The sequence below is a fragment of the Trichosurus vulpecula genome, chromosome 1 (assembly GCF_011100635.1).
Source record: "Trichosurus vulpecula isolate mTriVul1 chromosome 1, mTriVul1.pri, whole genome shotgun sequence".
In the NCBI taxonomy this organism is placed as follows: domain Eukaryota; kingdom Metazoa; phylum Chordata; class Mammalia; order Diprotodontia; family Phalangeridae; genus Trichosurus; species Trichosurus vulpecula.
This window is the reverse complement of record NC_050573.1, coordinates 372,696,879-372,716,859: the sequence shown is the minus strand read 5'-3', so window position 1 is coordinate 372,716,859 and position 19,981 is coordinate 372,696,879. Positions and strand designations below refer to the sequence as shown.

Genomic DNA, 19,981 nt, shown 5'->3' with positions numbered 1-19,981 from the left:
TACCCAACTCTCTCCCTTCCTAGAAAGCAAACAAAACTCTCTCAACCAAATCTTACCAAGCTAATCTTTTATTTTTAATAGTTGACTTTTTTTTTCTTTTTTTTTTCTTTTTTCTTTTTTCTTTTTTTTATTTTTTTTTAAATGCAATTTATTTATTTAACATATTTGGTTTTCAGCATTGATTTTCACAACAGTTTGAATTACAAATTTTCTCCCCATTTCTGCCCTCCCCCCCCACTCCAAGATGGCATATATTCTGGATGCCCTGTTCCCCAGTCAGCCCTCCCCTCTATCACCCCCCTCCCCTCTCATCCCCTTTTCCCTTCCTTTCTTGTAGGGCAAGATAAATTTCTACGCCCCATTGCCTGTGTATCTTATTTTTTAGTTGCATACAATAGTTGACTTTTTTATTAACACATATACATTTACTTGTCTTCTGGCTTGTTGAGGCAGTAGGTTAGACAGCACTTGCCACAATAATGTCTGTCAGAATGGCTAGCCATAAAGACTCCAGCACCACATTCATCAGAAGGGCACTCTCGTCGAAGGCGGTTAATCTTGCCGTTCTCATCAACCTTATAGTACTTCAGAACAGCAAGCTTAACCTTCTTTCTCTTGTGCTTGTTCTTTTTGGGAGTGGTGTAAGACTTCTTCTTTCTCTTCTTGGCACCCCCATGAAGTCTCAGAACAAGATGAAGGGTAGACTCCTTCTGAATATTATAGTCAGACAAAGTATGCCCATCTTCCAGTTGCTTGCCCACAAAAATCAATCTTTGTTGACCAGGGGGAATACTTTCCTTATCTTGTATCTTGGCCTTGACATTTTCAATAGCATCGGACGGCTCGACCTCAAGGGTGATGGTCTTCCCTGTCAAAGTCTTCACGAAAATCTGCATCATGGCACTGGGTCCACCCGCTGATGGTGGATCTGAAAGAGGTCCAAGCTAATCTTTTATTCCAATTATTGTCCTATAGCTTTCCTTCCTTTCTCAGATAAAATTCAAGCAATTATTTACATTGAATGCCTCTACAATTTACTTTATCTCACTTCTAAACTCTCTTCAAGCTCACTTCTTACTTCATCATTAAATTGAAAATATTCTCTCCAAAGTTATTGATTGTCTTCTAATTCCTAAATCTGTTGACTTATTCTCAATTCTTACCTTTCATGACTTCTATGTACTATTTAATATTATTTACCACCTTTTTTCTATATACTCTTTCCTCTCTAAGTTTTCATGAATCTTTTCTCTTCAGTCCCCTCCTGCCTGACTTATTTTTGCTTCTAATTTTTATTAGATATTCATCAATGTCATACTCACTAACTGTAGACATCCCATAAGCTTTGTAGTGTGACTATTTTTTTCTTCTTTCTATGCTTTTTCACTTGGTAATCTCATCATATCTCTGTGTATATGATTCCCAGATCCATGACTGATGATCTCCCTTTAACTGCAGTCCTGGATTATCAACTGTCTATTGGATATTTAAAAATGGATGACTAGTAGGCACCTTAAATTCAGCATTTCCAAAACAGGACTACTTATATTTTTCCCCTAACCCACCCAACCTCTCATCTCTCTCATTACTATCAAGGTCACCTACATGCTATTAGTTACCTACATATGTATAACCCATATCAAATTACTTGCCTTCTCAATTAGGCAGGGGTGGGGAAGGAGGAAGGGAGAGGATTTGAAACTCAAAATTATAAAAAAGAATGTTAAAATTGTTTTTACATGTAACTGGGGAAAAGCAAAATACCAAATAAACAAGCAAAAAAATAAAAAAGAACTCAAGTGCTAGCGCTGCCCCCTCTCAGGTACTAGTGCCTTCCTCTCTCAAGTTTTCACCCATTTGCTCCGTATTAAGTATGTATTTATCTATTTTAGAATATAAGCTCCTTGAGGGCAAAGCCTGTTTTTTTTTCCTTTGTATCCCCAGTAATCTATACAGTGTCTGGGAGATAATTAGTCTTTAATAAATTCTTGTTGATGGTTTAATTGATTAATCAATAAAGTTGGATATTTACCTGTTTCATGGAGGAAAGGAGGCAGTAGAATGTTAAGGAATTGTTCTTTTGTTAACCTCAAGTTCATTTCCCTTATCAGAGATTTCTAAACAACATGGTAGTGCTGTGAGATTAGAAGGATATAGGTCCCTGGAGAAAGGGACTCATTGGAAGAATCACATTAATTGCTTTTGGGTTACTGTGAGTTTTCTATGTTTGTTTTTTTTTTTTTTTATTTTGTATTTTCTGTGGATTAGAAATAAGATTTTCTCATTTCCAATTGATAAATGGTAGAAAAATATTAACAGGTAGTTTTCAGAAGAAGAAATCAAAGTTATCTATAATCATATGAAAAAAATTCTCTAAATCACTATTGATTATAAAAATGTCAATTAAAACAACTCTGAAGTACAACCTCATATCTATCAGATTGGCTAACATGACAGAAAAAAGAAAAGACAGATACTGTAGATTTGCAGAAAATAGAGAAACTAATTCACTATTGGTCAATTTGTGAATTGTTCTAACCATTCTGGAGAACAATTTGAAACTATGCCCAAAGTGCTATAAAACGGTACATATCCCTTGACCCAGCAATACCACTACTAGGACTGTATCCCAAAGAGCTCAATGGATAAAGAAAAGGACATCAATGTACAAAAGTATTTATAGCAACTCTTTCATGGTGGCAAAGAATTGGAAACTGAGAGGATGCTCATTCATTGGAGAATGGCTGAACTAGATGTGTATGTGATTGCAATGAAATATTATTATGCTATAAGAAATAGAGAAGGCATGATTTCAGAAAAAAACTTAGGATGGCATATGTACTGATACAAATTGATGTAAACAGAATGAGGATAACATTGTACACAGTAACAGCACATATTATAATGACAATTGACTGTGAAGGACTTAGTTATTCTAATGAATTCGATGATCCAGAGCAATTCCAAAGGTTTCATGATGAAAAATGTTTTCCACCTCTAGAGAAAGAACTGATGAACTCAGAGTGCAGATTGAAGCACATTTCTCACTTTATTTTTCTTTCTTTTTTGGGTAACATGGCTAATATGAAAATACATTTTGCATAAATTAACATGTATAATGGTTGTCAAGTTGCTTGCCTTCTCAATGGGGAGGGAGGGATGGAAGAAAGAAAGAGAATTTGGAACACAATGTTTTTTTTAAAGAGTGACTGTTTTATAAAAAGGAAATAAGGGATCTCATATGAGAGATTTATTCTTACCTCTGTTGCTTATATGGGAGCTAATAACCCTGTTATCCATGTCTACATAAGCCTTGATCTATTTCCTGAAATTTCCTAGAGACAGTTACTGAACCAATTGAGGAGTGATCTGAGTATACTGTATCCAGAATGAAATGCAGTCCATGTAAGTCCATATCTTTGGGTACTTTGACCTTATTTACAATGGAGTGAAATGAGAACAGAGGCTCTAGAGAATGCTTTATATTGACCATGTATTCAGTGAAACCAGAAATCATCTTACTGAAAAAATGAGGAAATGTTAGGAAAATCAGAAATATGGGAATGAATATGCTATTTTTTTGTTTTTATTTTCATTACACTTTACAGATTTCAAGAGATAATAGGTTAAATATTCTAATTCTTTTGATCAGGTGAACATCTCTGAGCAGCTACCTATATCACACCAGGCCAATTAGAGGATTGCTTTTTGAAAAATAGTGTACTATACTAATTCTTAGGAGTGGTAGAGTAGAGTATGCAGAGCCCTAACTAGTAAGAGGTAAATGGGATTTTGATTGTAATGAGTATCAACACAAGAGGATTAAGTTTTCCCCATGGGGCTGGATTGGGGCGAGAGTAGGGAGGGATGCTTCTAATCCACACTGCCCATTGATCCTATGGATTCCAGCAAGGTCTTCTTAAAACCTGAGCCACCGTGTGGCCCACCCGTATTAAAGGCCATCATGTCACTGCCCCTACCACACACATGGTCCCATCACTGTGGTGTCCTTCTTTTGGTGCTCACTTTTATTTCCAATGCATTGAGTGGTTGAGGGGAGAATTGACAACCTTGAGGAACAGGCCATCCCTTCTTTGATTTTACTACAGCAACAGTTTTACTATGACACCATACTGTAGGACCATTCCCAATTTTAACTATCTTCCATACCACTGCCATAATCCTTACCTACTGTTTTTGCCCTTAGTTAAAATAATTCCTAATAATGCCTTCAGGGAATAGGACTAAGTGACAGTAGAGATAAGGAAGGAGTAGTCATATAAGAGACAAGTCACCACTGGTTTCTGCTCTGTGGTTAAGCAGAACAGGTAAACTGTGGAAACTCAGAAAAAAAGAATTATTTTGACCCAGAATTTTACAGTTGGTAGAAACATTACAAATTATGCAATCTAATGCCTTCATTTTACACAAGAAGAAATTGAAGTCCAAAGAGGAAAAGTAATTTGATCATGGTCAGAGGGTGAGGTACTAATAAAAACAGGATTAGAACCTGGATCTCCTGACTTAAGTTGATTTCCTTTGTCATTACATCATGGTCTAATGAAGACATACTGTGAAGAATAGCTACTTCAGAAAGCTTCCTCAACCTTCAATAATTTCAGAATTGACCTAGAAACAAGAACTTACCAAATTATGTCCATTATTAGACAATGTTTTATGTACTGTACAGTTTTTTTTTGTTTTCTTTTGTTTTTCTTTTTTTTCCCCCAGTGGAATTGACTGAAACAAATACCTTTGAAACAAGCAGAATGGCTAGACACAGCCTTTGGTAGAGAGTATAAAAAGAAGGATGTGAGATCCATGAATTTAAACACGTGCACTTGATATATTCAAATTCTATAATTATTACTCACTAAGCTCATCAGACTTCTGTGAACTTCTTAAATGGAAGAGAAGCAAGATTTATAAAAGAGCCACTACTAAGTAATCTGAGGAGAAGCAGAAGATTACAGCTGTATAATGATTTTGAGATGGCTTAATTCTGTAGCCGTTCTATCTTTCTACTTACACTCTGGGTCAAGTGAATAGATGAATTTCTTCCATTTTCTGTTCTCATTATAGGTTTTGTCATGAAAAGTGAGTTATCACAGAATTTTATTGTCTGATATATTTGGTGAATTATAGTGGCATACAGAAGACGTTTAACCTCCCTCAGAATTGTATATCTTGACTGACTATTCTGCCCTTTTCAGTCCTTCTGAGTTTCACTATTGATGCAGCAAAATTATTACTCTTTAATTTTTGTATAGTTTAGGAGATAGGGAAGCTTAAGTAGAAACTGGAGAAAATTAAGGTACCTCCCAGATGAAACAGAATGGCCTTTGGAGAAATGCAACCTTGTAAATAACCAGACACACCAAATAAGACAGATTAAATACTATAGGGTGTGTGGATTGCTTTGGAAATTTTAAGAGCAAAAGGGCCACTGACTGTAGAGATCAGAAGAAGCATGGTTCCAACTTTGGGCCTCCTTCAGCTTGGAAAGAGGTCATTTATGAGGTATGCTTTAATGGAGAGTAACTTTAAGAAAATGTAGTGGTCTGGGACATTGCTGTTTATCCATACTTTTGAGATCATTCATGCAGCATGACTTGATTTTAGTAAGATAAAATAAATCATGTTAGACAAATGATAAGGCAACCTATGAATGATAATAAGAATAATAAATCTCCAAAGTTAGCTGAACAACTATAGCTACTTTAAAAGAACAATAATTTAACTGTATGAATAATAGAGAAAGGAACAACTGCCTTAATGAAGAAAGAAATCAGTTGTTTTAAACTGTCATTAATGTTTCCGGTTGTCTCTAGACATTTCCAAGTTACTCAAGAATATTTACACTTAAATGGACTGTAACTATATTAGTGTAATACCCCCTCAATTGTACAGTTTAGTAGATGATTTTTCTAATTACCATTATTGGTATTAGTTACTTCTACCTGTATCACCCTAGACTCTCTTCAAAAAACATCAGCTGGTATCCATTGCAATGACAAATATTTTCCATTAGATCCAGTTTAATCTTCACACATTCAGACATTACATTTATCCAATAACTAGTAAGTGCCTGGCACATAGTAGGTGTTCAATAAGTGCTTAGTAATTAATTCATTTCTAAAGTCATACTTCAACCTTTCCAGATTGGTGGGGAAAGACCTGGTTCTTTGCTGTCATAGCAAATAAGAATCTAGGATATCCTCTGAGAATGATGAGACTTTAGAATAAGACTTTTAAATCAACACACATTTATTAAGTACTTACTATGTTCCAGGCACTGTGCTACATGCTGGGAATAAAATTTAAGCAGAAAGAAGCACAGTACTTTCCCTCAAGCAACTTAAATTCTCTTACTCTCCTCTACCTAAACAATGTATGTATAGCAAAGGGAGAAGAGAGAGAGGCCAAAGGGCTGGCTCCAAACAGAAACAGAAACTAAGAGAAGTTGGTCTTCTGCCCTCTTCTCCCTCCTTATTCAGGGGCCTGATGTCTTCATTATACCCCCTACATTAGTAGTCACCAAACTATTTTTTCTTATTCATCTCTTGTCAATAAAACATGTGGGGGCACATACATATATTATGTGTGTACATATAACATATACATACGTACATATATTTTTGCACTAGTGTGAGCGTATATGTATATTATACAACTTAACACAAAACTAATGTAAAGATAAAACAATATTTGCTCTTAGGGTCAATGGAAAGCTACTGGACATTATTAAGGAAGTAGACATGTTCAGACTTGCATTTTAGGAAAACCATTCCGACCCTTACTTGAAAGATAGATTAGAAAGAAGAGAAATAAGACAGAGAGCCATCAGGTCATTGCAAAATGCCAGGCAAAAGATGGTGAAGCCTGAATTAAGGTGGTGCTTCTATGAGTAGAGAAAAGGGGATGGATATGAGAGATGTTGCAGATGTTCTAATGTCAAAATTGGGAAAATGGTTATATATGGGGGCTTAGAGACAGTAAGGAAGTGAAGATGATACAGAGGTTGCAGTAAAGGTGAGAACCTGGCTGACTGGAAGGATAAAGTAAATGAAGAAGTGACATATATGTATGTATGTATATACATATATATTTTTATTATTATTAATATGTGGAAAGCAATGAGTTCACATTCTAAAAGGAGACAACATATGGAAACATGTGGAAAATTTTAATTGCAAGTTAAATGTAAAAGTTTTATATAGGCCCTTTGATCGCCCCTACAAAGCAGATGGTAATGTTTCTTTTTTAAAGTCATTTCCACCAATAAAATCATACCAGCTTTGGATATTGAAAAATTTAACAGTGCCAAAGACTTTGGTGGAGTTTTTTTCCCTCCTGGGACTTCAAAAATGTGGCTTTAGCACCCACAGAAGAAATTTCTAGGTTATGTCTGCTCTGGTAATAAATAACTAAAGAGTCACAGAGGTTTCACAACCACTCTTAACTGCAATAATACCAAAGAGCTCACACAGGTTATAAGCAAAAAAACCCCTTCTTTATTCCATTGGGAGTGAGAAATCAGACATGTGTTGGGACCTCCTCTAGCAAAAGACCAGAGATGGTGGGGCTAAACCTTGGTTTATATATTTGTGGTTAGACAAAGAATCAAACAGTATAGTGTAGCAACAATGGGGAGGCACAACAGAAAAAAGCAAGGCAATGTGGTCTAGTGACAAAAATTCATCCATAGCAGGGCTTCATGTCTGGACCTGCTGATGCTTGATGGAGCTCAGGGACCATTAGTTCTGTGATTTAGTTGCAGCAATGTTCATCTAGAGGGTGAGCACCAAGGGGTCTTGTTATGCTAAGCTCAGGGTACAACTTACTTGTTAGGCCTTAGCTCTGGAAAACAGGGTGTTTCCTAATAGTAAAACAACAGGAGTAAAACTAGAGGGGTAGTCTTTGATCCTGACAGATTAATCTTCACAAGGATTGCTTTCCAGGGTGATTCATGAGGGTACAAGTCTAGAAGAATTGCTATTCCCAAGGCTCCTAGATTCAGAGTCCTGGGCTGCACTTGGCAGTTGGTGAGAATGGTTAGCCTCTTCTCCATGGGAGTTATTTCCCTGATGAAGGCCATGAGAGTTGAGCTGAAACCAGGGATGGTGGTCTGGGGTGGTCTGCTAATATGGTACCTGCTGTACCTATCTGCTTGTTGGTAGAAGTTGGTCAGTAGTTGTTGCTGGTGGTGATGAAAATCGTGGGCCCTATCTCCACAATAGTTTCTCCCTTCAGTGATAGCTGTGAGAGCTGGCTTAATGGTTCCCTTGACAAATATAAAATTTTGGAAGGTGAGGAGGGGCTTTCCTGGAAAAGAAAATGGAAACAGAAGAGTAATGGGATTGCAGTCCATACAGATCTGTTCACCTCCTGTACAGATCTTTCAATCCCACACAGAAAGAGGGAAGGAGAGCTAGAGTTCTTATTTACTATAATCAAAGCCTTGGAACAAGAGTCAGCCCTTTCACAGGGAATTGCTGAAGCAATGAATTGATCACAGAGAGAGGAAGTAGCTGGGGAAGGAGATTTGCCCAATGGCATCTGTACAGCTCCTGTTGCAGCTGCCCAAGTAGCAATTAAATTATAATTGTCCCAAGGTAAAGAAGGGGAGAGATTAAGAGCTGTCATAGTAGGGGTAGAGGATAGAGTTAGGGTTTATTAAAGGAATGAGGTAAGTGTAGTTGTATTAAAGATAAATCACATGATCTGCTATCCTGGGGAAGGTGTGTTTTTTCCATCTTTCAAACTTCTGACTCACATCCTCTTTGGGTCTGGCCATGACTTCTTTTAGCTGACATTTACCTCATATGATTGCCTTCTGTGCCTCTGATTTTTATTCTCTATTCAAAATTTGTCTGTTTTGTTTCCCCCCTCCTATTCCCACTCCCACCCCACTCCTTTTGGTGTTCTCTATTTTATTTTTCAAAGTGAAGGCTAAGAAATCTAATTAACTAATTCACCTCTAACTTAAGGAGAGAGACTTAGTTACTCCCTGACCTCTCTATATTGCCCAGATCACACAGGTGCATATTTAACAGGACCCTTCAAAATACAATGACAAATCAATGAATTAAATTAATGGTGAAAGGAATTTAGTTGTTGAAGGCTAAGAGATATATTTTTGGTAAGAAAGATTGTTGTAAAGCCCCACAAATCACTCACCCTATGAGTAGGGTTGGTCTTGAGGGGGAGACTTGGATGCAATATCTGGAGAAATACTTTTCAAGGGTTTTCATGGTCACATTATAGGGTGTTGACATCCCAGAAGATGTATTATACTCCCCATTGATAATTCCCTCCTATGGTTGAGTTTTGTATCACAATGGTACCTTAAATGGCTTACAAGGAAATATTTTTATATTAAACTTCACATAAGGATAACCATAACATTTCCTTCCCTTTCTTCTCTTTCTATTAGTTATTTGTTGAGCATCACTGAAAATACAACATTGTGATAGATACAGAAGGAAATATGTAGAAGAATAAACTAAAGTTCCTGCCCTCAAGAAACATAATCTATTCAGGAGATGAAAGATATTCAACCACTTATTCATAAAATAAACATTCATCAAATCATTACTATGTAAAGGGTATTAATACTAATAAAGTTAGGGAACTCCTGGGTCTAGTCATTCTGTTGTCACTGATATCCTGCTTCTAAGTTTTTAGGTCCCCTTCATGCGCCTCATTTCTCTTATGAAGACAATAAGGACTTCGGAAATTTACCATTCAAATATATATAGTCGTATCATGGTGCCTACTATTGATGCCAGTGGCAGCCAACAAAAACAACTGCCCTTCTCAACTGCTGCCAACATATCACTTGATCTTTTAAAACCTTCATTTAAATCCAGTAGGGCTCCAAACTCACAAATATTGCCTCATTCTTTCCTTTAAGTAGACCCTCATTTTTACTGATTTCTTATTCATAAAATTGTTCTTGTCTTTCCGTTGTTCACATTCCTATCTATGTACCAATTCAATAGCTCAGATCAAAGTACTAACTCTATTCATGTTACTTCTTTCATTCCACTCAGTAAATAGTTTCTCCCAAACAAAGCACCAATACTAGCTTCAAGTGGTATGAATAGCTTCAGAGTATTAAATCTCCAGATTAAGACAAGTGCTGAGAAAAATATGAAATTTAGATAAAAATGATTCCTACCATCATGAATTTACAGTCTATTTGAAAAGAAGGTCTTGCTTGACATTTTTAAGTAACATTTATTAAGAGCAACACTCTGCTAGATGTTGGAGATCCAAGATGTGAATATGACATGGTCTCTGCCCTAATATCATCCATGAATAGGAGGGATAACACAGTGTCAAATTTAGAACTTTGATGATGACTATGAAGGAAGTTCAAGTGAGGGTGAAATTTATTACTTTCAAGCTAAGGCTTCATGTAGGAGAGAGGATTTGACATGGTTTTAAACGATTTATTAGGATTTTGATGACAGAAAAGCAAGGTGTGTATTGTAGGCAGGGGAAAACAGGCCTGATTTTCTAAGGAGTCACAATCCATCAAAGGAAAACAGCAAAACTAAAAAAAAAAAAAACTTGAATGTTGTTTTCTTTGATATGAAGAAGATAGTTCCCTTAATTAGATTATTTCCTAGAATCATATAGGATAAAGCATTCAACATCATTCTCCAAATAGTAAATAGCCTGAGTATGTAACAAAAGTTTAACCAATTTTAATGAAAATCTTCTATCTAATTCAGACATTTTAAAATCACTTTTTCCTCTAGCAGTACCTCTTGCCACTTTTACCCTACATGGCTATAAAAGGAATTCATGTGTAAAGGCTATTAACACATTCATCATCAAAGGAGAAGGTCTACAACCAGATTTATGTCTAGACCAAACGTTACTCTTTACAATACAATCCATTAACCATGCATAAACATGTTCAAGCAATTTAGATAATGTGGATAATGGTGATGTTGAATGATGGCCATGCCCCAGGGAAAAATGATTCAAAATCTGGTGGCATTTCCCATCTCATGTCCAGACATAAACTGACTGTTTATGATAGCAAATTAAACATGGACAGGGAAAGGGAAGGAGTAATCCAAAGAACTGTCATTCCTATCAAACCTTTTTCCCAACATTCTCCATTGAGACCCCAAACTGAAATTACCATGGCATTTGTGTGTATGTATGTATGTACATATGTATGTATGTGTGTATGTATGTGTGTATGTATGCATGTATGTGTGTATGTAACACAGGCACTATGAATACACACTCATATATATGTACATACATACATACATACATACATACATATTTCCTGGAAAGTTCAATGTGTGTATGTATGCACAGCAGTATGTAAGTGCATATGTGCCCTTTATCATTAGGATGTCACATGCCTCTCCCAGACTTTCTTTAGAAGGAATTGGAACCAGAGCCAAATCAAGCTGTGTACTCTGGTTCAGACAGGCAATCTCATCATCACTCACTCCACACTGGTGTGTGTGTGTGTGTGTGTGTGTGTGTGTGTGTGTGTGTGTATACACATGTGTATGTGTGTGTGTGTGAGATAGATCAATAAAGCAATTTTTGAACATTTACTAAGAGCTTATTATGGCAAGTTATTGTGTACTGGTGATTCCAAGACAAAAGTTAACAAGCTGAAGACTTCAAAGGGCTTGCTTTCTATTTGGGGAGGCAACAAATACATAAATAGGTAAATAAAAAATTGAGGGGAGGTGTGCATTTAACAGTGGGGATCAGGAAAGGTTTCATACACACTTCTGTAAGTACAGCATCTAATAAGCTTTAGCCAAGAGAAATGCTCATGACCCTGCCACTGTCCCTAGCACACATGAAGTACAAATCTGAGATACTGGGAAATGAAGGCTGCTGCCAACTGCACAGTCTCCCCTACTTATCCTATCACCAATCAAGTAATACTTTCATGCCAAATAATGTACTGTCCAAATCATAACAATCAATGGCCCTCCTATCATATTCTACAATACCAAGGCTGGTCTCAAATCCACTGCTTTTAATTACAATCTAGTGATCTTACTTCTTGGCATTCTTTAGTCATGCTGAAGAAATAGAATCAATCACTTACCTTCATAGGTTCTCTACCACTGTTTGAAGTTATGGAAGAATTACCCCCCCATTTAAACAGTAGGATTTGTGCAACTCTTCCTTTTCTTAGACTCATCACATCCCGCTGTTAGATTCACCATATCCCACAGCTCACCTTGAACTTTGATTGTGAACTGCATAGAGTCTGAATCACGAAATGTTTCTAAATAACATTTTACTTTCCCAATTTGAATGTAAAATAATTATATCTGTATCTATATCCATATAGAGTTGTATATACATATACACAATACATACATACATACACACACGCACATACATATGTGTATGTATATGTGTATATACATATATACACGTGTAATTGTGTCTATGTATGTATATGTATGTGCATATGTATGTATATAAATGTGTGTATATATGTATATATACACGGGTACATATTTTAAAGTGGTCAACAAAGTTGTTTATGTTTTCTTTGTCTTCAAGTAACTTATAGTGTAGGAGGAGACATAATATCTGATTATTTATATAGGAGATTGAAATAGACCTGAGATTTCAATTAGTACAGGGTACTCCCAAGTAAAAATAAAACTTTTTATGACACCATAGATTGATATGTTCTCTGCAGAACATATTCTTATAGAAATGTCTAGACTAGAGCATTGAGATTTTATGACCTTTTCCCAGTATCACAAACTCATTATGTGTCAAAAGTAGGACCTGAACTCAGGTCTTTTCAGTATTCAGGATTGTTCTCCATCTACTACAACATGATATCTAAAAAAATCAAGGACATTACTCATACATTGCTTGTATTATAATTATTTGTAAATACTTGTGTGTGTATATATGTAGACATATATGCACACACATAAGTCCATGTGAAAATAACTATAAGAAATATGTGATAAATTTCCATGATTTGGGGGGAGGTATGGGTGAAAACAAAATTAAATTTGGTTAGACAGCCAGTTAGTAACCAGTTGCTCATTGGCTGTATCAATAATAACCAAGTGCTTAATTTAATTCAATCATATTCCAGTTTTTGGACCAAACATGGCTCTTCAGCATAATGACCTAAAAATGCCTTTCTTTTTCAATTCCACAGGATACATAGTAGCTTAATACATGCAATGTAGAAGACATTATGCTAGGGTAAGATTTATAAGATACAGTTCTTATCCTCAATAGGTTTACATTCTAATGGGGGTAAGTGAATAAGACACAAAGTACTATCATAAAATTTAGAAAATAAATCCTAAGGAGAGCTCTGAGTAAGGAGACCATGATGTTATGGTAAGACTGAATAGTGAAAGATCCCTTTCCTGCTGAATTCCTAATTATACAATTGTATAATTAATTGTACCTTTTCAATATTATGATTAAATACAATCAGAAGCAGAACTTTGTATAATAGGAATACACAAAAGTGTAGATCAGTATCAAGCAGCCTTACTGATTTCATCATCTTTTCATGGAGCGGACAACTAGGCCTAAGTATATCTTCTACCCAAACAACTAGTTGTTTTGTTTAATTTTGAGAACACAGTCATTTTTCAGTTAATTAATAGCTAGCATTTATATAGTGCTTTAAAGTTTACAGACCATTATGTATATATATATATATATATATATATATATATATATATACATATATACATATATGTAATCTCATTTGATGCTTACAAACATGCTGTAAGGTAGGTGCTCTTGTTATCCCCATTTTAAGATGAAGAAACTGAGAATCAGAGAGGTTAAGGGACATGCACCTAGAAAGTGTATGAGGCAGAATTCAATCTCAGGTATTCCTAACTCTGAGTCCAGCACTTTATGAACTGTACCAGTTCTGTCCAAAGGATCAGCTGGTAGCCCACAGTTACACCTACCCTGATAACCCAAAGCAGTTTAAGCTTTCTAATATTGTATTTTATATATGATTTTGTTTTGTATTTTATTTCTTTTTTGTTATTTCATCCATTGTATTAATCTTGTCTCCCCTAATTGGATTCTAAACTTCTCAAGGGAGGGATCATTTCTTCTGCCATTATGGACAGATTGCTCAAGTTGGGAAGACTTGGACTCCAATCCACCCTTAGCATCTTGATAGGTATGAGATACTAGCAAATTCATTTAGAATTTTAATTCAAAGTTTCCTCACTTATAAAATGTGGATGACAATATCACCTATTCCATAGGGCTATTATGAGTACTAAATAAGGTAATTTGGGCAAAGACCTTCACAAATGCTAAATGCCAATAGAAATGTAAGTTAGTAACATGATTAGTATTTGGCAGAATGAACAAATGGTCAATAAATATTTACTGTGTGAGTTTAGGTAATCTTTTCATGATGAAAAATGCTTTGAAACTAATCCCATTATATCCCTTCTTCCTTTGCTGTACATATATTTGGAAGAAAGTAGATAGATCATTGCCTAAAAATAGGTCTTACTGAGGAAAAACTGCTCACCTGAAATTCTTTATCAAACTGTGCCAGAGAAGCCAGACATTTTCAGACAATCATTGATAAAGTGTTAGCTAAGAGATTAAGGCAGGAGAAGACTATGTGATCCTGACGCTATTCTTAGTGATAACAGTACCTTCATGAAAGTCTATGAAGGCAAGTGGTCATCTTTTTTCCAGATATATGTACACACACATACACTTTATATTAAAAAATATAACTCAGCCCTCACATTCTTCACAAGGTATTGGGAATTTTATATTAGATCATAATTTGCCATCCTATGTCCCATTATAAATCTATAAAAGTTTAGAATTATATATATGATAGCCAACTCAATATCAAGTTTAGTGATTTTTCCTTAGTTATAGTGACATACCACTCAGAAAGTACTCACTCGAATACTAGGTTAAATCAAATTCTAATAGATCTTTGTATTTATTTATTTGTTTAAAAAAAACATTCATTTTACTTACCTCCAGGGAAGATCAAAACTTATGCTTGGCTATAATTGTCATTCCGCAAAGATCATATTTAAACATGGTCATAAATAATTCTTGTGAAGGCAAATACCCAGTCATATTTCCGTGAGAGGAAGTCTGTTTCTGTATTATACTATTGTAAAAAAGATATTGTTCATATATATGTGTGAAAATATATGTGGGTGAGTGTATGAGAGAGCAAAAGGAATTGGAGAGGAGCAGACAGGAGAGAACAGGATATGGGAAAAAAGAAGTTGGGAGGAGAGGAAAAGAAGGCTTATTGGCATTATCATCATTCAGCCTAGAGAATTATAGGCTAAGGGATGGCTTAATAGCAATATTTAAGTAGATAGTAGAGGAAGGTCTGTTATAGCTTCCCCCTCAGTCACTAAGGAACAAAAGGCAATGGGACCCTGTAAGCTCAATTTACATTTGACCAAATGATCTTTAAGTTTTATATGGCTTGTCAAGGGAATAGGGAATGATCTAGTGATTTGGGAGGTTATTTAAAGTTCTTTTGACTGAAAATGCCACAGTTCTTCACTGGAAGAACCATGAAAGACTTGGCCTATCCTAAGATATAAGCAGAAAAAACTGTTTTGTCTTTGTATCCCTCCTGCTTATCCACAGCCTTGAATTGAGGTAGGTACTTAGTAAATAGTCCTTGGATTGAGTCATGAGACTAGCTAGAAAGGTAGGGATTTGTCTTGAGTAGTTCTCCAGTTCCCATTCTAACCCCTGTTCTCCACAAGCTAGCCAGTACTCTCAGTCCTTCATTCCCCCTTTACAATATCCCTTTTATAGAGCATGCTATACTATCTAATCCTTTAAATCCTCATTTTTCCCTATCTTTACCTGTTCCAGTCAATTCAGTTCAGTTTAATTGAACTTAGTAAAAAGGTACTGAATATCCTACCACATGGTATATATCATATACCGTATCAATCAGTACTGTGGTTCCATAGGGGTATGTGAGTAAAAGTCTTCATTCCTAGACTCCAAAATGTTATGCAGAGTTGATTATTAAACATTTAATAGGTATCAACCAATACATATTTATTATCTATTATATAGGCATTTTTCAGTTTGTTTTAGCTTTGTAGGTGGACATTTAGCATTGTATTCACCTAAGTATAAATAAGAAGCTCCTTCTCCTTCAAAAAGAGTAAGCAACTTTCTTGCTGGGGTAATTCCCTCCTGGGAAAGAAGGCACAGGCAGAACTCTTTCTTCAGATTCCTTAGAGCTCTGTGATCCTAGTAAATGGAAGGGGCCACAGGCAGAGTCAGAATTAACCACCTGGAAGCATATATAAAAGAGTATTATACTTGTTTATCACCAAGCACATATAGGTCATTCTCCTGTACACAACTATATGAAATGAAGTGATTTCTTAATACTGAACCAGTAAATCTCCAAGAATTTGGAGGGAATTAAGTATGTAAATATGTTTTCCATCAATAATTTATATTTTTCATCATTGACTTTAATATTTTAACACAAAGAAACTGTTCAAGCCCATCACAAGGTAGCTAATTTATACATATCTGTTAGGGAATTACAGACATATTGATAATATGGAGCCTGGGGCTATTTTTATTACCAGACAGTCTCATAACATCTCTCAAAACTTTTCTACCAGATGGTAACTAAGTTAAGTTGTGGGTGATATATTTTAATGGATCAACAAATGCAAATAAAAATAACAAATGGCAATCAAACCTGCATCATAGCAGAAGGTGAACTTTGGCTGAGATCCCAAGGGATGATTTCCCCCTACGGGGATACAATCGCATTATTAGGAACATTAGCTATCTGTGTTTCCAAGGCACATCAAGTGCTTTATATCTTGATAGGCAGGAATGATATGCTCACACCAACAATATGAAATGTAACAGGGACAAACAGAAAATCTTACAATTGATTTTTTTAATCATCACAAATGTACAACATTGGAACATCTATTTTAACAAAAGCTCCTGTGAAGAGGAAATGCCAGGCCACAGGGGTTAAGTATCTGCTTAAGAGAAAAAAAGCAAATTATTTACTTTTTAATTTGTTGTTAGAAATGTAATACCTTTTCATTCCTAGAAGTCATTTATTCTTACCTTTCCCTCTAAGAATCCCTTGATCCCTTCAAAGCTCAGCTATTTTTTACAGGACCTACCAGGGGTGGGGAACCTGTAGCCTCAAGGCCACATGTGGCCCTCTAGCTCCTCAAGTGTGGCCCTTCTAATGAATCCAAACTTTACAGAACAAATACCCTTAATAAAAGGATTTGTTCTGTAAAACTTAGACTCAGTCAAAAGGCCAGACTATCCTATGCTATATTTCTTGTTGCTGTCCCCCTTGAAAATTATTTTGCTTTACTTTGTCTGTATTTTGTATTTATTTATCTGTTTTCCTATCATTTCCCTTAAATAGAATGGAAGCATCTTGACAGTATGGACTATTATTCAGTCTCTATCCTCTTTTGAATCCCTAGCAACGCAATGCCTGGAACATAGAAGATTCTTGAAAAATTGGAAGGAAGGAAGGAAGGAAGGAAGGAAGGAAGGAAGGAAGGAAGGAAGGGAGGGAGGGAGGAAGGAAGGAAGGAAGGAAGGAAGGAAGGAAGGAAGGAAGGAAGGAAGGAAGGAAGGAAGAAGGAAAGATGTTGCTCTGAGTGGGTGACCACATTTAGAGTATTGTGCTCAAGCCTAGGTACCAGATCTCTTAGAGAAACATTGACAAATAAGTAACACATGGTTAAGAGGAATTCTGGGAATATGGAAAGCTGAAATTGAAAAAAAAACACTAGTTTCTCAATATATCCCCACAAAAATAACAGAAATATACAAAAGAAGTAAATTTTGCAAAAATGAAATAGATTTTGTAAATAAATGGGCTTAAGAATGATTCTCACACAATGAAGCAATATTAAGGATTAAAAGGAGAGGATTATCAGATTGGCGAAAGGTTTCTAAATTATGATATGTGAGGAATATAAGAGGGATAAGGTAACAGTGATGTTTAGCCTAGATAAAAGAAGGCTTAAAGGCATAGATGTCTGTCTTTAGGTTTTTATATTCAAAGGGCTATCAGGTAAAATAGGGATTACAGTATTCTGTGTTGTTTCAGAGGGTAGGATTAAGTTCATTCATTTATTGAAAAAAATGTATATTACTATAAGCTCCTACAATGGATAGTTATGGAAAGGAGACTAGAATGGGACATGAGAATGGAACAATAAAAAATTGACTTTAAATTGATAGCAAAAGTGATATAAAGCAAAAATCTTTCTAATTCTACAATTCAAAGAAAAAAAAAGTATGTAGCATGCCACTATTAGATACAAAGCACAGTGAGGCAATTTGGAGATACAAAGGAACAATGAGCAATAATTTAAATCTTCAAAGAGTTTACATTCTAAACAGGATATAGACATAAATTAAAAAAAATGAGAAAGGGCAGAGTACTGACAACAGCCAGAATCTGAAAATGCTTCCCATGAGATCCTACATCTAAGGAAAGGGGGGAAGGAACCTAAGGGACCTAAGAGGTGGAGGTGAGGAGTTAGTATATTCCAAGCATGGGGTACAAGCTGTGCAGAGAGAAGGTGTCAGGAGATACAGTGCTATGTTTAGGGAACAGAAAGTAGACTGATTTGGCTGGAATATAAATCATGTCGAGGAGAGCATTGTGAAGTGCCTAGTAGATAGATTGGAGGATGATAGTGAATTTAAGGCATTTGTACTTTATCTTAATGCAACAAAGAAACACTGAAGAGTCACACATGACTGCTGCTATAGAACTGTGATTTTGCTGTACTGTGAGACATTAAGTGGAAGTAGGTAACAAAAATCAAAGGCAATCAAATGTGGAAAGAAGCAGTAAATGGCTACAGATCTCCTAATCTTAAGAAATTCCAAAATGTTTCAATAGTGCATAGTCAAACCAAGTCACTGAGTAAAGAAATGCATCATCTTTCTATGATATCTAGAGTTATAAAAAGAAGTAGGCACTCTCATAGTCTTAACAACAGGGAACAAGTGCCCTGCCTTCAAGATTATCTTCCAGGTAAGAAGGCAAGAAATATTCACACTAGAAACACTTAAAGAACAATACAAGAAATTATATAACCAAATGCTTATTTGTGACTATATGGGTTATAGAAAATCAGAAAAGGAAAAAAATAGTAATATGGAACTCAGTAGGCTATCTAGTACAACAGACACTTGAAAAAGCATCCCCTCTACTGCATAACAGGCAAGTGTTCATTCAGGCTTTGTTTACCTTCAGTAAAAGATAACCCACTATCTCCCTTGAAAGATTCACCTTTGTAAACCTCTGTTAGAAATGTTATTTTATTTTAATCTTATATTTGCTTCTTTGAAACTTAAACCCATTGTTCCTGATCAGAGGTCAAGCAAAATAAGGTTAATCTCTCATCCAGGTTCAAATATTTGAAGACAATCATCATACATTACTAGTCATTGGTAACCTTTGAGAATAGTTATAGTAGAGATATGGTCACAGAAGATAGACCTGAAAAAGAGGGGAGCAGGTAATAAAGAGTTGGTTGGTTGTTGTCTTTCATTGTTGAAGAGGACCAAAATGACATTACTATACTAGAGTCAACTTACAGTGTGTCTAGCTGATCAGACCAATAGGAGCTCAGAATGTTTTACCACAGGTTGGGCACAAATAGTTTCTGTAAACATTTGGGGTGGATTCTCTAAATCTGTGCATCTTGTGGATATTCAATTCTGCTTTGTTCATAGAGCACAGCAGCTTCTCCAATGAGGGCATGCCATGCTGAGCAGTCCAGTGCCAGTGTCTCCCACGTCACACAATTAATTCTAAAGTTCTTAAGAGAGACCTTGAACGTGTCCTTGTATCTCTTCTTCTGACTTCCATGTGAATGCTTAGTCTTTTTGGAAGTGTATGTTTTAGATTCAAACAACATGGTCA

General features: G+C 35.7%; 2 protein-coding genes across 2 annotated transcripts in view; one reads left to right on the top strand and one right to left on the bottom strand.

Annotated features, from left to right (window-relative positions):
* Positions 1-19,981, top strand: part of RIT2 (Ras like without CAAX 2) — a 545,873-nt gene that overhangs the window by 411,702 nt on the left and 114,190 nt on the right. The window lies entirely within an intron of this gene.
* LOC118852324 (ubiquitin-40S ribosomal protein S27a-like) lies at positions 426-929 on the bottom strand. The gene has a single exon (XM_036762040.1). The coding sequence runs from the start codon at positions 897-899 to the stop codon at positions 426-428; it is 474 nt and encodes a 157-aa protein (XP_036617935.1). The 5' UTR covers positions 900-929.